Source organism: Propithecus coquereli, unplaced genomic scaffold, assembly GCF_000956105.1.
Source record: "Propithecus coquereli isolate 6110/MARCELLA unplaced genomic scaffold, Pcoq_1.0 Scaffold6, whole genome shotgun sequence".
NCBI lineage: Eukaryota > Metazoa > Chordata > Mammalia > Primates > Indriidae > Propithecus > Propithecus coquereli.
The window spans coordinates 1,446,678-1,467,525 of NW_012151951.1; the positions used below are offsets into that span (position 1 = coordinate 1,446,678).

At 38.2% G+C, this 20,848-nt stretch overlaps 1 protein-coding gene across 1 annotated transcript in view; it reads right to left on the minus strand.

The window, feature by feature from the left end:
• MMP20 (matrix metallopeptidase 20) overlaps nucleotides 1-20,848 on the minus strand; it is a 44,978-nt gene that overhangs the window by 3,761 nt on the left and 20,369 nt on the right. The window contains exons 7-8 of the mRNA XM_012659184.1: nucleotides 13,806-13,942; nucleotides 12,626-12,782 (exon numbers count right to left, since the gene is read on the minus strand). Of these exons, the coding sequence (XP_012514638.1) occupies nucleotides 12,626-12,782; nucleotides 13,806-13,942 (294 nt within the window). The remainder of the gene's footprint in view (nucleotides 1-12,625; nucleotides 12,783-13,805; nucleotides 13,943-20,848) is intronic.

Below are 20,848 nucleotides of genomic sequence, written 5' to 3' on the forward strand. Positions count from 1 at the left end.
TGAAAAGTCAACAAAACAGGAAATGGATGCACAGTTGAGAGAATCAATGTGAACAAAAGTTAGTTCTTTGAAGAGGGAAATAAAAATGACAAACGCCTATCTAGACTGATTAAGAAAAATTAAAAATACAATTCACCAATTTTTCGAATGAAAGAGGAGACATTGATATATTTACCATATACATTAAATGGATCATAAAGAAATATTATTTAAAAATCTTATACCAATAGATTCAAAAACTCGGTTGAAATGAGCAGTTTCTTTGACAAGAATACTTTCTGAAATGGACACAGGGAAAACAGAAAATCTGAGCAGCCCTAAATCAAAGAAATTGTATTTGTAATTAAAACTCTCCCACAAAAGAAACTCAAGGCCCAGGTGGCTTCACCGGTAAATTCAACAAAGTATTTAAGAAAAAAAATAGACAAAGTGTTTAATGAAACAGAGGAGAAGGATATACTTCCCAACTCATTTTATGAGGCCAGCAAAAACCTGATATCAAACCAAACAAACACAAAAAGAGAAAAGCTCAGGCTAACATCCTGCAATGTGCATAGAAGCAGGTATTTTAAACAACATATTAGCAAAACAAACCCTGCAATATATGAAGAAGATAAATACATCACGACTAAGTGAGGCTTATTCCAGGAATGAATGAGAGGTTAGTTTAACATTTGAAAATCATTTGATTTAACTCATGGTATTAATGGAGTAATAAAAGAGAAAACTAGTCACTTTAATATGCAGAAAGTCATTTGGCAAAATTCAATACCTATTTATGATAAAAACTCTCACTAAACTAGGAATAGGAGGCAACTTCTTCGATTTAATAAAAAGCCTCTACAAATAATGTACAGTTAACATTGTACTTAATACTTTCTCTCAAAGAATGGGAACAGGGCAAGGATGTCTGCTCTCATCGCTTTTAGTCAACATTGTATGGGAGGTCCAAGGCACAAAGACTGAGAAGGAAAAAGTGATTCTGGGATGCCAGCCAAGTGATCTGGAGTGAATCAGGATTAGGAACCTGTGCCCTGGGAAAGGAAACTGAGGCCTGGTTGCACACACACTGGGGCAGCATAGCCAGGGGTCGGACAAGATGGAGGATCCAGATGTGGGATTGAGTCTAGCTTAGTAGACTGGCCCAGTGGAGAGCAAGACTGGCCCTTCTGATGCAAGCCCCACTAGATGGCTTGACTGAGGCTCCAGGCCTCAGTTATCTTGAAGAGTGTTGCCTTGAACATTGATACTGGGGAAGACAACACTCTTCAAGACAACTGAGGCCTGGAGCCTCCATTGAGCTATCAGGCACCTTGGAGGAATTGATTAGGGACCTTGCGAGTCCCTGTCTCTCTAAGGCTTCGTGAGATTACAAACAGAGCTGTTTTCACTATAAGAATAACATGATTGTTTTTTTTTTTTTTTGAGACAGAGTCTCACTGTGTTGCCTGGGCTAGAGTGCCGTGGCGTCAGCCTAGCTCACAGCAACCTCAAACTCCTGGGCTCAAGCAATCCTCCTGCCTCAGCCTCCCGAGTAGCTGGGACTACAGCATTGTGCCACCATGCCCAGCTAATTTTTTTTCTATATATTTTTAGTTGTCCAATTAATTTCTTTCTAATTTTAGTAGAGACGGGGTCTCGCTCTTGCTCAGGCTGGTCTCGAACTCCTGAGCTCAAACAATCCACCCGCCTCGGCCTCCCAGAGTGCTAGGATTACAGGCGTGAGCCACCGCACCAGGCTAAGAAATAATTTTTTAAATTGAGAATCCACTACATACTAAGTATCTGCTAAAATCATTGCATACATTTTCTCATCACTGAAGTCTTGTTTGTGAACCTAAATATCAAACTAAAAATAATGATCTGTAACTATGTTTATTTTCTTTATGGGCATTTGTTTCATCATTTAATGTTGATGAAAGGGTATATAGATATTAAATAAATCATTGCTGACAGTTAACTTTACTAGTGATATCATAGTGCCACAGACATCTGATTTAGTTTTTCAGATATATTGTCTTACTCTCCACATTTGTAGTCTAAGGACTTGAGGACTACTTTGATAAAGTGCCTGCATTTTTGTTTAACCTAATACCTTGTGCTTAGAACTTAGATTTGTTAGGCATTTTTGGTGTTTTGATTGTGATGGCTTCTATCACATGTCAATGGCATAACTGATTCCATTCTACCTCCTTTAAAGCATCAAATGGGAAGTTGAGTCTGCTAAAGGCTGCTTAAAGAGAACGTGAGAAAGAATGGCAAAAAACGAACTTACTGATAAGTTATCTGAGATGATTTCAGGAAGTTTCCTCAAGATGACCTTTCCATTAGGAAGGATGACAAAGTAGAAATCTGAAATTCCTCTTTGAAGTTAATAATCAGCTTCTAGCTAAAAATCATAGGGCTTTCATGAGGGAAAGGGCCTTTGTGATCTATACCGGGGGAGGGCAGTGGGGAGAGTGATCAGGAATGACAAGAAGGCAGAGGAGTGAAAAGCTGCCATGCACCACCCAGATGAGAGTCAGGAAACAGGACGCTGTGGGGAAAATGATTGTGAGAAGATTCTGGAATAAAGAATTTGTCACGATGTGGAAAAACTTCTATAATATCAAGTAGAAAAATGTCAGGACACAAGATTGTACACTTAACTATTTAAAAATGGGAAAAATACCCAGAAAAAAAACAGAAGAAAAACATTAAGTGGCTATCAAAAGATCTTGCAAATGTTGGCAATTGGAGGAAATTTCTCTCTTTCCCCTTCGTATTTTCCATGTTTTCTGTAACAAGCATCACATGCTGGCCTTGAGTCCCCTTTCCTGGGCAGTCTCATACTCTCACATCACCTCAATTAACACCTTATTACATGATGAATTCCAAATTTATCCTTCCGGCCTGAGTTCTCTTGAGTTAAAGACCTGTATGTCCAACTCTCTCTGTTTATTTCCATTTTTGGGTCTCACCAGCAAGTCAAACTCCACATATACAAAATGAAACTGCTTTTTATTCCCCTAATTCAGCTTTACTTCCTAAATTTATTATCTTGGTAAATGGCAAAATTGAAATCCCATTTATCAGAGAAATGACCCCGAACTAGTCACCACCAAAATCTAAGTTTTCTATTGCTTGAAGAGCAATCAAATCTGCCCCCAGCCCCCAAACTCATCATCTGTGGCAGGATTATTGCATTGCTATAAAAGTCTGTTTCTCTTTTTCGTTTAACAATTCAATGATTTTTTAGTATACAGTCATGTGCTAGATAACGATTTTTTGATCAATGATGGACCACGTATACGATGGTGCTCCCATGAGATTATAATACTGTATTTTTACTGTACCTTTTTTGTGTTTAGATACACAAACACTTAACTTTGTGTTGCAATTGCCTACAGTATTGAGTACAGTAACATGCTGTACAGGTTTGTAGCCTAGGAGCAATAGGCTGTACCATATAGCCTAGGTGTGTAATAGGCTATACCATCTAGGTTTGTGCAAGTACACTCTATGATGTTCACACAATGATGAAATCGCTTAATGACGTATTTCTCAGAATGTATCCCCATCACTAAGCAAAATCTGACTGTATTCATAGAATTGCGCTACCATCAACACGATCAATTTTAGAACATTGCCATCACCCTAAAAAGAAATCTCATGCCTTTTAACTATGAGTCCCCAACTCCCCTTCCATCACACCCCCAACCCCTTGCCCATCCCACCTAGACCTTGATAATCATTAATCTACTTTCTGTCTGTAAAATTTGCCCATTTAGTACATTTCATATAAGTGGAATCATATAATATGTGAGTTTTTGTGACTGACTTCTTTCATTTAGCATAATGCTTTCAAGATTCATCTATGTTGTAACATGTACCGGTACTTCATTCATTTTTATGGCCAAATAATATTCCATTGTATGAATTTATCACATTTTATATACTCGTTTAACACTTGATGGAAATTTTAGTTGTTTGCACCATTTTGCTATCATGAATAATGCTAATATAAATATTTATGTACAGTTTTTATACAGACATATGTTTTTAAAACTGTACACAAATATGTGATAAATTCATATTTTCTACCATTTCCTGGGTTGAATTCTCACTTTCTTGACAGTGACCTTTGAAGCAGAAAAGTTTTAATTTAGTTTTGATGAAGCCCAATTTGTCTAATTTTTATTTTTGGTTCATATCTAAGCATCCATTGCTAAATCCAAGGTCATGGAGATTTATATCTGTATTTCCTTCTAAGAATTTTATAGTTTTAGCTCTTATATTTTAGGATTTTAATAAATTTTGCATTAATTTTTGTATATGTTGTGAGGTAGGGATCCATATGGCTATCCACTCCTTCCAGTACAATTTGTTGCAGAGACTATTATTTTCCCATTCATTGGCCTTAGAACCTTGTCAAAAATCAATTGGCCATAGGTATATGGGTTTATTTCTGAATTCTAATTTTATTCCATTGATCTATGTGTCTTTCCTTATGCGAATATCACACTGTCTTATTTACCGTTTCTTTGTAGTAACTTTGAAATTGGGAAGTATGGGTCCTCCAACTTTGTTCTTCTTTTTTGAGACATTTTGACTATTATAGGTCCTATGAGTTTCAAATTTTAAGATCAGCTTGTCAATTTCTACAAATAAGCCAGTGGTATTCTGAAAGGAATTGTGTTGAAAATGTAGATCAATTTGGGGAGTATTGCCATCTTAAAAATATTAAGGCTTCCAATCCATGAAGATTCATTTTTGGATCTTAAACCATGATTTATTATTCCATTAAGATATTGTTTAATTTCTTTCAACAATGTTTTGTAGTTTTCAGATTATAAGTTTTCCATTTCTTCTGTTAACTTTATTTCTAAGAATTTTATCCTGTTTTTAATGCTATTGTAAGTGGAATTGTTTTCCAAATTTCATTTTCAGATTGTTCATTGCATTGAGGTATATAAAAGTACAATTGATTTTTATACATTGAACTCATACCTTGCTGACCTCATTTATTAGTTCTAAAATGTTTTAGAGTATTCTTTAGAATTTTCTATGTAAAAAATCATATCATATCATATGCAAATAGATAGTTTTACTTTCTTTCCAACCCAAATAACTTTTATTTCATTTATTTGCATAATTGCCCTGATTAGAATTTCTAGTATAATGTTGACTAGAGTGGTGAAAGTGGAAATTTTTGTCTTTTGATCTTAGGAAGAAGGCATTCAGTCTTTCACCATTCAGTATGCTGTCAGCTGTGGGTTTTTCATACATGCTCTTTATCAAGTTGAGAAAGTTTCTTTCTCCTCCTAGTTTGTTGAGTGTTTTTATTATGAGATGGTGTTGGATTTTGCCAAATGCTTTTTCTGCATCTATTGAGATGATTATATGATTTTTGTTTTGTTCTATTGATACGGTACATTACATTCATTCATTTTTGGATCTTAAACCAACCTTGCATTTCTGGGAAAAATCCCACTTGGTCTTGGTGTATCATTCTTTTTATATTTGCTGGATTTGGTTTGCTAGTGTTTTTGCATCCATACTCATAATAGATATTGGTCTGAAGTTTTATTTTCTTGGGATATTTTTGTCTGGTTTTGGTATATGGGTGTTGCTGGACTCATACAATGAGTTAGGTAGTGTTCTATTCTATGTTGTAGAGGAGTTTATGAAAAATTGGTATTAATTCTGTTCTCTTCTGTGGTTTGGAGGCGTTTATAAAAAATTGGTATTAATTCTTCTTTATGTGCTTTCGAAGAACTCACCAGTGAAGCCATCTGGGCCTGGGCTTTTCTTTGTGGATAGTTTTTGATTTCTACTTCAATCTGTTTTCTTATTATAGGTCTATTCAGACTGTCTATTTCTTCTTGACTCAGTTTCACTAGTTTCTGTTTTTCTAGGAATTTGTCTATTTTATTTATCTAATTTATTGGCACACAATTCATAATATTGCTTTATAATCCTTTTTATTTCTGCAATGCTGGTAGTAATGTCTCCTCTTTCATTTCTGATTTTAGTAATTTAAATCTTCTATTTTTTACTTGGTCAATCTAGTAAAAAGCTTGTCAATTTTGTTCATCTTCTCAATGAATCAAACTTCGGTCTTCTTAATTTTCTTAAGTTGCTTATTTATTCTATATTTTATTTATTTCCACTGTAATCTTTATTATTCCCTTCTTTCTCTTGATTTAGGTTTAATTTGCTCTTGATTTTGCAATGTCTTAAAGAAGAAGTTTAAGTTATTGATTTGAGATTTTTCTTCTTTTTCAAGATAGGCATTTATAGTTATAAATTTCCCTCTGAGCACTGCCTTCACTGCATCCCATAAGTTCTGATATGTTGTGTTTTAATTTTCATTTACTTCTAAGTATTTTATACTTTCTCTTGTGATTTCTTCTTTGATCCATTAGTTATTTATTAGTGTGTTGTTTAATTTTCACATTTTTGTAAATTTTCCAGTTTTCTTTATGGTATTGATTTCTAGCTTTATTCCATTGTGATCAGAAAAAAATACTTTTTGTGACTTCAGTTGTTTTAAATTTATTGAGACTTGTGCTGTGGCCTAACATATCATCTATTCTGGAGAATGTTCCATATGCACTTAAGAATATGTATTCTGCTCTTGTTGGGTGGAGCATCCTACAGATATTTGTTAGGTCCTGTTCAAGTCTTTTATTCCTTGTTTGACCTGTCGAGTTGTTCTCTCCATTATTGAAAGTGGGGTATTGAAGTCTCCAACTATTATCGTTCCATTGTTGATATCTCCCTTCATTTCTGTCAGTTTCTGCTTCACATATTTTGGGGCTCTGTGTCAGCTTCATGTATGTTTATAATTTTTATGTCTTCATGGTATATTGACACTTTTATCATTATAAAATGTCCCTTTTTATCTCTAGTAACATTTTTTTAAAGTCTATTTTGCCCGATAGTAGTATAGCCACTCAAGCTTTTTTATGGTTGCTGTTTGCATAATATATTTTTTCCCATTCTTTTACTTTGAATCTATTCATATCTTTGAATCTAAAATCCATCTTTTGTAGAGAGTATATAATTGAATTTTGGTTTTAGTTAATCCAATCTGACAATATTTGCCATTTGATTAGACTGTTTAATCCAATCATACTTAATGTTATTAATGAAGTTGGATTTATGCCTGTCATTTTACTTCTTGTTTTCTATATTACACATGTCTTTTTGGTTCCTTTATTCCTTCTCACTGCTTTCTTTTGCATTAGTGAAAATTTTCTAATGTAACATTTTAATTTTTTTATAATTTTTTCACTTTATTTTCCTGAATTATTTCCTTAGTTGTTGATGTAGGGCTTACCATATACATCTTAACTTTTAAAAATCTGTTTCAGATTTATACTAACTTAATTCCAGTAAGAATAGAATTTCAGTAAGAATAGCTCTATTTCCTTCCTCTCCCTTTTGTGGTATTATTGTTATACATATTATATGTTACAAGCCCCAAAATAATTTTATAATTATTATTTTACATAGTTTATTACTTTCTAAAGGAGCTGAGAGAATAAAAGAGAGCAAGTATATATTTGCCGCTTTTGTTACATTAACTTTCTTATTTACCATTTCTGGTTCTCTTCTTTTGTTCCTATGAATTTGAGTTACCATTTCATATCATTTCCTTTGCCTAATACAATTTTGCTCCACTCACTTCCTTTATGCTGTTATTCATAGATATATTTCTACTTGTTATAGCTGAAAGTACACTTATATGCACATTGTTTTATATAATTGATTTTTAAATTAAGAGAAGAAAGTAGAAGAAATATGCAATTATATTCTCTTTTGTAATTACATAATTACACTCACTGGAGCTCTCTGGCTTTTTGTGTAGGCTTGAATTACTATCTGGGGACACTTGCTTTCAGCCTAAAGAACTTTCTTTAGTAATTCTCATAAGGCAAGTTTGCAAGCAACAAATTCTCTTGGGTTTTGTTTATCTGGGAATGTCTTTATTCTCCTTTGTTTTTGAAAGATAGCTTTGGTGGCTATAGGATTCTTGGTTGCAAGTTCTCTGAGCACTTTGAATATGCTTTCCACTGCCTTCTGCCTAACTAGTTTAGCTGGTGTCCAGTCTTGTCTCTCTTTAATCCAGTCACATTGCTGCCAGAGTGTTGTTTTTATAACACAAATCTTACTGAGATGGTCCCTTATTTAAGATATTTAAACATGTTCCTCTTTCTACAGAGTGAACACTGATCTCTGATAGAAAGGCATTGGTTCTCCATGATCTATACCCTGCTTTCCTTGGGCCACGTCTCTCGTTTTAGTCCATGCTCTACTCATACTGCACTACTTAAGGTTTTTTTCATACTCACAGGCTATTTTATGCATCAGTGCCTTTGCTTCAGTTGCTCTTTCTGCTTGGAAACCACCCACTCCAATCTCACCCCCTGTCTGGGAAACTCCTACACAACTCTCAAAAAGGAGCTCGGTCATCACTTCCTCTAAAATTCTTTACTGATACCTTTGCTAGAGTTGGCTATTTCCTCTTTGTGTTGGTCCACTGATCTCTAGGCAGTCTTATATTAGGATACTTTTGGCACATAGATTTCTGTTAATTATTTACCTATAAATTTACTCTCATCTTTTTTTTTAATTTCAGCATATCATGAGGGTACAGATATGTTTAGGTTACATATGTTGCCCTTGCTACTCTCATCTTTAAGAGCTGTTGAAGGTGTTAATAGCAGCCAACCTGAATTGAGTGCTTATTACGTGACAGGCATTTCACATTTTTTTCTCATTCAATTCTGTAACTCTATGAAGTAGGTACTATTTCTACCTCCCTTTTGCAGATGATGAAACTGAGACAGAAAGATGATCCAGATAGCCAGATAATTAATTGCTGGTAGAGTTGAGATTGATACTAGGACTGTCTCACTCTTGTCCACATTCTTAACCAGCAAACCGTGCCTTCTCTTGAAGGTCAAGAACCTAGTACAGAGCCTGACACATAATCATGCCCAATAAATGTAGGTTGAATGTGGTAGTTTGATAATGAATTTTATTGTTTTAGTTTAAGACATTAAAAAAATAGGATTTTGAATTCCACTTCATCATTTTAATTTTTATTATTTATATCTCTGTGGTGACTAACTATAAAATCCTTAAGTAAAAAATCCCTTTCTAGTATTCCTGGGGCATTTGTGAAGGAGAGAATGTGGAAGATGTGGCCTACTTTGTAGCAATGATGCTTCCAGTCTATCTGTATAGAAAGAGTGATTCAGGGTTGGCCATATGATTGAAAAGGGGCGGGACCTCTAGATTTGCAAATCACTTTACATAAAATTCAGAAATGGTTGACTCTCTATCTAGAAATATTATGGAGGTGATGGTACCCTCCAGGCCCCCAGAGACTCCTTGATGTAGCCACTGCTCTATTATTGGTAGGAGAGGGAGAACATCTAAAGGGAGAAATTAGCTTTAGATAGTAGAAATAATATATATATGTTTAAAAAAAACAAAAACCTGACTGAATCATTAGGGCCTGCTAGAAAGACAAAAGGAAGTAATAAAAGTAAAAGGAAGTAGTCTTAATTGGCAAAATTTAACCAATATTTCATTTGATGATGTAGTCTATAACAGCATCAACGTGATAGAGCCTCCTTTTTGGATTTTACTTTGTGGTTCTCCGTGTGCTGTTCCCTGTAAGTTACAACAATGCTGACACATGGGTTCTCACTCTTTGGGCCTAAACCAACCTGGTCCTAAGGCAACCTTCAATCCTCTGTGGATCCTCAATCATTTTCTCATGGAGCTTCATTCACTGACACCAGATCCAAACGCTGGGTGTTCATGGAGAATTTCCCTGGTAACAAGAGTATCAAGAGACTTCTCTTCCCTCGGCACATTATTTGTGTCACAGACGGAACTCGCATGAGACCGGGGAAGACCCTGAGAAATGACTAAGGGAAATAACACTTCATTTGTTCCCTTTGCCCTTCCCTTCCAGCTTCACCCTTCTGAAGTAGGGATGTAATGACTGGAGCTCCATTGGCCATCTTGATTCATGAGGTGACCATGAGAATGGAGGCCACGTGTTAAGAATAGTGGAGCAAAAGGTTAGAAGACACTTGGGGCCCCCATGACTATGGACCCACTATGCCAGCTCTAAATCTGTTGAAACTTCAGCCTTTTTACATATATGAGAAAACAAACCTTTATGTATTTAAGTCACAATTATTTTAGGGTCTCTGTTACTAGCAGCTGAGTGCAATTTCTAACCATGATAGGGCTTGACATGACAATAAGACGTTATAAGTATGAGATCCTGCAAAACACAATATGCAGAATTCAGGAGGATTTATTAATAGGGTTGGTACATTCACTTTTTCTGAACTTTTGAGCTGTAGGTCAAGATTGTCTGTCTTACTTCTCAGTGCATACACCAGTGTGTGTGTTGGTGCGTGTAAAGTAGAAGACTCCCGCTGGGGAAGGGATTGTCTGTGTTTTTCCAAAAGCAGTAATTTCAGTACAATGTCTTGGACCTTTAGTATTTAAAAAGGAAATTTCCTTTGACCAGTTCTTTTACTGGATTGCCACTCAGAAAAATATAGAGTTTTAAGCAATAATTTGTTAGTTATCACAACTTTTTAAGCAATTATTTTTAATTACTGTATAAATTCTTAACCATTATGGAAGAGCTACTCTCTATGAGTGCCAGCTATGTGCAGACACTACTAGGTGTCTGTGTCTACATGCGTTGTATCACTTAACACTCTCCATAACCCAGGAAGGTTAAAAATGCCTACCGTGGTTTCCTTTCCTAACCAGCAAAATAAGCTTGTTAATATTTGAGTTAATGACCTAGACCAACTTTTTAATGAATCTGTTTTATCTAGATTACAAAAGACTTCTTCCTAGTAGACAGTCACAAAGGCCCAGCTGGAAAGGAACAGTATTATTTCCCCTGGGGCATCAGGCATCATTAAAATCAGAGACTCTCTCCTTCTCCACCCTAAAATTTACAGAGTATTTTGAACCTCTGCCCTCATCTTTTGCTTTAACTGTTAATCCTCAACGCAGCCTGGTTGGAGGTGTGTGTTTTACTGAGCATGCTGCGTAGATGGTAGATTAGACCCAAGATGGGGTGAGAAATGGAGAAGAGAGAGAATGGGAAAGTGGATAATCCCCCCAATGAGAATCAGACTGGGAACACTCTTTATAACATTAACTGAATAATCCTAACATAAAAACTTCACACTTTTGCACACACACTTACACGTGCTTCTCTTGATCTCATTCATTCTCTGAAAATCCACAGGGAAATCAGATTTCTCGATATCTATTTCCCCTTATGTCAGCACTGTGACTACAATCACCTTATCTTAAAGAAAATGTTTGGAGAATCGTACTTTGCCCAGAAGATAGTAGGGGCTTAATAAATGAATTTCTGTCACTATGTTTCAGAAAGGAAGATCCGAGAGAAAAACAGCTGGCTTAGTGATTTAAGCACTGGTCTGGAAGTGACAACTCATTGCACCACATAATACTTGCAGGGCTCTCAGTAGCCCTGAAGGGTCAGTAGAGTCCACATTTGTTTGAAATTCTTTTTCACAAAATAAATTTTCTTTCTTGTGGAATATTTCTGTTATATGCTCCAGTTATATTACTTTCTCAGCTCTAAATTGGGGGAGATAGTATCAATTAGGTGGAAGAAGACAAATATTTAGCTTAAAATTTCTTTTATGCCACACAAATGGTTATTAAAAATAGGTAATATAAAATAAACTAAAAGCTCTTGGGCCGAAGTTGGGTATTCTGCTTCCACCCAGACCCTATCATGGATCTACAGTATTTAACATAGTCACCTGCTTAGAATCTGTTTTTGCTTCTCTCTTTTGAAGTTCAGGGAAACAAGCCAACTCAAAGAGAGAATCGGAAACAGAGGGAAGCTGGGCAGAGGCAGAGATGGTCTTTGAAGGATCTTGGCAAAGAGCTACACTCATTCCTCAACATGCATTAGTGAAGGATAGAAACTCAGTAGCGGAGACAAGGTGCGACTTGCTTGCAGTGTCTGAATGAAAAATCACACTGAATTGAGATCTGCTTATGATAATCCTCTACAGGACAGGCATGGAAATTATATGGTTCCATTTAGATAAGAAGAATCTTCATGTTCTAGGCCAGATAAAATGGCTTAGCCATAAGGCCTTTTCCTTTCAGCAGAACTTTTCTTCAAAGAGCCTCACAGTCGTGACCACATCCATTTTGCCCCACATCACAGAGTATTCTGGAATGTATCTGATACTTACCTAACAGAAGGGGCAGTTCCTCCTCAGGCATTCCCAGTGCAGAGTTAGGTATTTGGCAATGCTGCACCCACTTTTTTAGGCCACTGGGGATCCAGTTAACGAGTGCATTGAAAGATTAGGAAGTTTGATGTCCTAGCGACTAAACAATGGGACTATTGAACAGATATTTCACTCGTCATTTGGAGGGTTCCATATCTTGAACACAGTCGACCATTTGTAGATGGCACTCCAGTGGCCGAAAGGAGTCAATGGGCTAATTGCAAACTTGCCTTGCATTCTTTCCTGTAAAAGGCTTTTTGTCCTTCCCATTGAATATACTTAGGCAGTCAAAAAGAGAAAAACCATACCTGTAGTATTCATCTCCCACAAAGAACAGGGTCTTCTGCGGCTCCCTGAGATAGACGGCAGCATCTATTCGCTGCACGTGCCTTGGGAATCCGAAGTCGTAAATAGTCCGAGGAGGACCCTGCATTTGGAATCCCCTAGTTACCCAGTAGTGGGGGCCTGAAAACAGAAATCAACATTTATAAAAGCTCTGGACCAATTACTGATGCAATTCACTCATAAAGATTTCTATGAAGCATCATAAGGGGGATTAGTTCATGGGATATTTGCCATGGCTAAGACCCAATAGAAAACATAATCCTCTAATTACTTAATTCAGTAAAAGACTTCAAACTGCCCTGGAGGCAAAATCCCTGGTTATATCTTAAAGAAGCAATAACACTGATACAATTGTATCTTACATTAAGCATATTAATTTTTTCAAGATACCTTTCATTTATAACCTCATTTCGTCTTCATATATCTATGAGAGAGAAGGGGCAAGTGACATAAAAATGCTATGATTTTTATTTAAGTTGGCACCGGCCTTCTACTCTTATCCCTCAGCATCAAGAAAATAAAAGCTAAAACTGACAGTTACCACCTATCAGATTACTTCCATTGACTATACATTGTCGCAACACATCTTCGAGGTTTATATTACCATAATCACTTTGCAGAGGAAGGTGCGAAGGCTCAGAGATAACCTAGATAACTTCCCAAAGTCACTCAGACCATAAAGAGCTGGGGCCACAGATTGGCATCGTGTGTGTCCACCTCCTAAAGTCAAACGCGTTCTCATCTCCCTACTGCTTCTGAGCACGGCCTGGCAGCGAGGGTATCGTTTACCCCACATTGGGTTCCAGTTGGCTTCTGCTAATTAAAGGCCGTCCATGGAGTATGCCGTGTCACTCTGAGCAGAGGTGCTGGGGATAGGGACCAGGATTCTAGCTCCCTGGACACCGTCACCTAACACAGTGCCCCACTAGGCTAAAAGGCTTGGTTCTGAGAACAGTTTCATAGTCACCATCATTACTGTCATCGTCACAACAGAGAGGGTGGCATTTCATACCCAGCCTGAGAAGAAGGAGCAACTGCAACATGCTCCAGGATCACAAAACAAACGCTGTCGGTGCTAGACATTCCAAAGAGATGGGGCCCCGCACCCCTGCCATTTGTTTCTTTGAGGGACCTGTAAGGTACCTTTGAAGAAGTAAGCGGTGCCCCTCTCAGCCACTTCGTAAGCTGCATCCACATTGGACATGAGCTGGGGGAAGGAGCTGGTGATAGTGCTGGGCCGGATCCCGGATGGCACGTGAACCTGCCGTCGCCAGAAAATCCTGTTGGGCGTTCCAAAAGACATCAAGATCAAGGGTTGATTTAGGTTTTAAATTGCACTTGGACTGAAATGTACTCAGAGGCTGTTGCCAAACAGCCTTTGCCCTTGCCTTGTTTCTAAGGAAACACAGTTTTTTGACTTTGGTAAACAATGTCCTCTCTCTTTTCATTGTCTTAGCATCTCTGTGATCTCCTTTCGTTTATTTAAGAATGTTCAAAACGTGGAAGGGTACAGAGATAGCATCAATGATTTACACGTTTAAGCTGATCACCCTCCTGTTCTAAATATCACTCGTTACAAATTTCTCTTTTCTATTCTGATCTTTTAAAAATTAAAATCTCACAAAGATAAATATGATCTAGACAGTTAACATTATGAATAGTATATAAATGAACTAAGAGTTTGTGGTTGGGAGATGCTGATTAGTCTCTGTAAAAATAGCAAAAACATTAATAATCATAAATTATGGCATTGCTTACATCATTGTGTACTAGAAGTGCTTGCAGTTTTGAGCCTGATGGCTAATTAACAGAAAATCCAGGACACACATATTAATTTAAGGCTTAGCAGCTCATCCATCCACTTGTCCAATATTATTTTCATAAAATTGTGGCAGTAGACACATGAGGGTACTGGGTTGATCAATGTAAACATGGTCTATTTTGCATTTTGGAGATGAAAATCATTTTTATAAAACATGAATAGTTTAATTGGCTTCATAGAAGCCCAGAATCAACATATAAGATTATTTCTGGATGGGGAAACTGTAATAAAATTTTGACATTTAACTTTCCTGGTAACTTAGGAACTCCCAAAATCTTATGTTGTGTTTTCTCATCTGTTGATTTAACAAACATTGATTTGTTGATTTAACAAATATTTATAGAGCACCTATCACTGGGCACTATAGACATCAAGGATGAAACACTGAACAAGACCCAGGCCTTGCCCTCAAGATGTTTAGAACCAAGAAGGAGAGACTGGTAAGTAATTAGGCGATTATAATTTAGAGTGATCAGTGCTATGAAGAGTTAAGTTCAGGATGCTCCAAGAGCGCTCAGGAGGGATACTCCCCTGAATTTAGGGGTTTAATGAAGTTGTCCCAGATGAAGCCATTTAAGCTGATAATAAAATCTGAAAGAGATATATTGAAAAGGGAAAAATATTTCTTCATGTTTCCTAAGAGGCATCATGATGCAGAAGGAAAAGCACATTGTGTTTCAGATGATAAATGTTACAGTTCCAACTCCACTGCTGACCAGCCTTTCCAAGCCTCAGTTTTATCATCTCTAAATGGGGATAATAATTCCCTGGCCAATCTCATGAGATCACTATAAGGATCAAATGAGATAATGCATTTGAAAGTATATTATAAACTGTAAAGTGCCGTATGGATAGGTACTGTCCATTTAAACAATGGTTATCTGCCTAGGTCTTAATTACCCACTAATTGGGAATCCACCACAGACATTCACAGGCCCAAAACATCGCAGCCTTATCCAGATTAACGGATGAAAAGCAGATCTAGAAACACTGCCAGACCAAGGGAACCTGGTGGTTGTGGGCAGGGAGAGGCTGGCTTAGACTCCAGCTGTCTGGATTTTCATCATACGCCCTGTCTCATCTACTGCTCATTCTCAGTCTTGTGATCTCTGCTTTTTCTTTATTTGTAACTTAACCCTTCGTCCAATCAGACCTGGACTTTCCTGGAGGCAAGAGGGACAGCTTCCCTCTTTTTTTTTGTCTCCACCATCTCACAGTGAGCACAGTTTGGGGTGTCCAGGAGAGTTCAGCAACTATTTCTCAGATTAACTGGGAACCTGGGGAGGAATCTGAAAAGCAAGTGTTTTCCAATTAATTCGATTCCATACATAGTTCTGAAAGGCTGGCTCTGCTCAAGTCACTGTGCTAAGTAAGACACAAGGTGTGCATGTCAGGGAATTGTAATGGTGGGGATGAGGCTGTGGGGAGAGAGGCATTCTGAAGGACTGGCCAGCAGGATTGGAACACTAATTTGGTGAGAACAATGGAAAAGGGAGAGTCAAAGAAGGTAGCAGCCTCACGATCAGAGGTCAGCAGTGGAAAATGTTGCTGAGGTCACCAGACTAAAGACTGAAGAAAAGCGGCTGACTGGCCGGGATAATGAAGGAGCATAGCTGCAGGGGGGCAGTGAGGAAGGAAGCCAGGTCACAGTTCAAGAGCAAATGGAGCAAACGCTGGGGGAAATGAAAGGGGTAGATACAGATCATTTGTTTGAGAATCTTGTTAACAACAAAGGAAGTTGGTGGAGGCAGCAGGGTCCAAAGAGGATTTCAAAGATAGAAAATGTTCTTGTCTGAAGACATGAAAAGGAGCCAGTGGGGAAAAAGAAATGCAAAATGCTGTAGGAAGGAGGACAACAAGGCCAGTGACCACTAGCACGTTTGGAATAGGGATTTCCCAGGATTGCAGATGAGGAGGATTCTTCTTCCTGCGCTTTCTCCCCGGGCTGCGTCTATTCTGACTGCGAGGTTGCTTCACTGAAAGTCAACAAATAGCACTGTGTTTACTCAGACTGGTTCTCTGTATTCTAGTAAGAATTCAGACATAGAGGCAGAAGGTGATCTAAGATCCCTGACTCATTGTCATTTGTGGAGTGAGGACGGGCCCCTTTTACACCTTCCCATGTTATGACCGATGGACATGGGTCCCCACAGCCTCCTCAGATGGGTTGAAGCACTCTCAATTTACGAACACCATGTACAGCTTTGACTATTTTTAACCCACACCACTATCTACACGTGGGTTTTTAATTTTTTGAGCTGCGTTTTTCTTGGGTTCAGTGAAGTGGATGACGCATGGCTGATTTCGTGGCGTCTGAAGTATTCGGAGCTAAGAACCCTGGTTAATGATCACCGCAAAATGAATGACTTCTCAGCCCAGGATGTGATGGTTTGTACTTCAGAGTTCCCAGTGAAACAAATTTGGGAGGAAACTTAGCTACATCAGTAAACTCTAAGTTTAAATTTTACATACCCTCCATTAATACATTTTTAGAGTGAAAATATGTCTTTTCAAAGTATCTGCAAATAATCGTAAGAGTAATCCAGAGTTTATGAAAAACCTTCATATGCATTATCTCAGTTGATCCTTCGAAGTATTTGTGCAAATATCCTTATTATTCTCACTGTTATTTGACAGAGGGAAATTGAGCCTCAGAAAAATTAAGTGACTCACACGAGCTCACATACCCAGGGATAAAACAAGGTTTCAAGCATCACTTGTTTCTTTTACTGCACCACATTGCCTGATCTCAGGGGAGTGGGCAGCAAGGAAACTTAGAGCATCAAAAAGATAAAAAGAAGAAAGAAACTATTCCCCAAAGTAGCAACAGGATGACAGAGAAGAGCAGAATCCGGGAGAGTGTGAGGCTGAAGGGGGCCCTCCTTCGCTGAATTGCCTTGAGGGCCCAGCAGTAGGAGGCGAAGGCATCTCCTGAAAATGAGAGACTGATGGGGCCAGCTCAGGTGGTGGGGAGTGAAGATGGTTGGAGGTAACAAAAGAAGGACAAAGAGTCAACAACATGAATCAAGTCCCTCGGTGCTCCAGGCACCATACACACAAGGATGAAAAGATGAGTAATATTAATACAGAATCCTGCCCGCAGGGACTGGCGGAGAGCTGCCAGAGGCCAGGTGAAGGTTACCAGTGACCTAATCTCAAATTTGATCAGTTATTGTTCTTTAGTAAAAGGGAATGAAACTTTCAGAGAATATGAAAATCGCTGATGAAATAAGTTCTGCTCAACCCTCTGGCACACATTCATTTAGCCAACAAATATTTACTGACCTTGACTATGTGCCAGGCACAGCATTAGCTACTGTACATGAAGATAAATATGCGGCTGAATATCTAATGTGAAACATCAATAAGCTCCATTGTTCTGCCTTCTTTATCAAAGAGCAGATTACAGGCTGTTGATATGATCTGTTTCTCTATTTTCGTTACCCAGTTCCAATACATCCTGCAGCTGTTCTTTCCTAGCAGGCTCATAGATTTTTTTTTTTGCTTATATTTTAAATGCATTTAGAAATGTACAAGGAGGTTACTTGCCAAATTTTGTGAATTTGACTTCATTTATTACTGTAACCTATAGCTCTAAGGATGTAAATCCTGTGAGTATGTTGTTTTCTTACCCACCAGACATAATTTTTCTTCATTTACTGAAAATTTTTATAATTACAGATCCCTTTTGAAATTTATGATAATTTACATAAATGATGGATAGTGTTTATTTCTATCTTATGTATACAGTGTATACACTGTAATATGTCAGAACAGTGTTTAAAGCAGGGTTTCTTGACTTTGACACTACTGATATTTTGAGCCAGGTAAGTCTTGTTGTGTTGAGCTGTCCTGTGCCTCGTGGGATGGTTAGTGGTATCCCTGCTCTACACATTAGACACAAATGGCACTACCCATCCCAGTCGTGACAACCAAAACAACCACCAGATATTGCCAAATATCCCCTGGCACACAAAATCACCCTTGATTTAGAACGACTACTCTCCTTCAATTTAGTCCTCACAATGCCCACAATATCCTAAATCAAGGCTTATTTAGGAAGAAATTTCAAGGTTCTACCACCTGTGAACATTCCAAAAGTACATTTTCAGTTTGCCAACACACTTACGCACTACACTTTACTAGCTCTCATAATGAGTAGTCATTCAGGATATCAGTGTCCCAAAACTTCAAATAAAATGCAGCATTTAACTTTGTCTAGAGTTGCTTGTTAATTGTTAAAATGAGAAATGAAAGAAAATGACCAAGGAGAAAGCAGCTGGAAGTCAATGACCCCTCAGCGGAGGTGTAATCCAGACAGAGCCTAGTGTTGGGAGCGTGTGTTTGCTCCTCTGCGTGCTGAGGCTGTGTGGAGAAACACGTGAAACATTTTTGGGAAACCTAAGACAGTGGAGGAACATCCTCCTCTTTGTGGCAGGTTACCCCACCTGCAGGCAGAGGGCCTGGGAGCACAGGGACAGCTCAGAAGTGCTTTTCCTATTAACTCGAATGTGTAATAGTCCAAAGGCAGAGGTTCATTCAAGTTAAAATTCAGTGCTTTTCTTGGTAGTTCCATTTCATAGCCAGAAGGCTTTCTATATTAATGATCGGACAGCCTCTGGACTGGGGGTCAGAAGGCCTGGGGTGCAATGGAGGGGATACCAGGCTGAGAGACCTGCAACTAGTTTCCTTATCTCTGAAATGAAGTATTTGGACATGATCGACGTTTATGCTTGCTCCATTTGTAAAATCTATTATTCTTCTAAGGACTATAGCTATTTGTGATCATCTTGCTTTTATTCTTAAAATTACATTGGGTAAAACCCAGAATAATCTGACAGATGCAAATATAATTTGGGTATAGCTACAATTCCAGCCATTTCTTTCTTCTCTTCCCTAAGTGACAGGAAATCTGAGATAGCCTTAATATTTTATCATCTATCATAAAGAGTAAATGTATATACATTAAAAATATATATGCCTTTCAACTCGTCACGGCTAAAGTTTCTTTCTCTTCAGACTGAACATTTGAATGTACATTTACACATGAGGGAGAACATCTAACAATCTCACGGTGACTTTAAAAGGTACTGCATTCCATCTTGCTTTGGAAACAAACCATGTGCCTATTATGCCCACGGCTTGAATGTCCCATCCACAGATTATTGCTGGTGACGGGGAATTCCAGGCTGGTGAATGAGTGGGAGAGGATGGGCTGGGAGCTCTTTCATAATCAGTGGTTCCCTGGTGGTCATTGTAACTGTGGCTTGAAAGAACTCTTTGTTCTTTGTCCAGGCTTAGCAAGCACTTTGGGACTTTTGGTGGTAACTGCTGGGGGATCAGCACAATAGAGTCACAGCATTCTAGCTCTAAATGGCACCTCAGTATGGCAGGGCGGTTAGCGTGGGCTCTGGAATATGACAGTTTGGGTTCAGATCCCAGCTCCACCCTCCCTAGCCATGTGCTCCTGAACAGGTTGCTTGTCCTTTCTACCTTGTAAAAAGAGAGTAATACTTCATTCATACCTCACAGGGGTATTGTAAGGTAGGATAACAAGGTGCCTGACATAGTGAGTACTGAACATAATAAAGTCACTGTTCTTATCAGACAACACCCTCACTTTACAGAGAAGAGAGTTAGTGGCAAATCCAGAGCTAGAAGAAACCACTCCTGACTCCATGATCTCCTTATAGCTCATCCTAGTTCTTTGGAATTACCTGTCCTACCCCCAATAGCTCATCAGATCTGAAGTGGGAGAAACTGAGAAGGTGTCGGCTAAGCAGACACAGGTTAGGGGGCCATCTCTCCTTCCCTCAGACCTTGCTAATGATTAGTTTCCAGGTGTCTCTTGCAGCTATGCCTCCCAGCTATTCTGTTACCACTCTCAGTATTGATAGTCAAGACTATGTTAAAAGATGTAACAACTTCACGTACTCATAAGTAATTGCTAAATGCTCACAATTTGATAAACAGAGGGGTTCTTTTTGTTGTTTGTTTTTGCCTTTTTAAGAGAACAATGACCATCGAATGAGATGGCATAATATCTTTGACTTCCCTGTTTCCTTTGCCCCTACCACAACCACTGATGTTTACTGAAAGAATAAGCTGCATTCTCCACGATGGCTAGCATCTCGCATCTTTATCCCCGAACTGTATAGTTATTGATATATCCTTTTCCAGCGTGCAGGCAGTGTAGAGGCTGACAATGTCATCCTCAGGGGAAGCCCATGTTACCTACTGCTGTGCTCTAGGCTTCTCCCGCCCTGCACCTTGCCCCCCATTCCTGGGTCATTGTCTGCCAATTCCATTTGCTTTACTTTTTGGTAATAATCAATAAAAATAACATCAATAATCAATAAGTCTT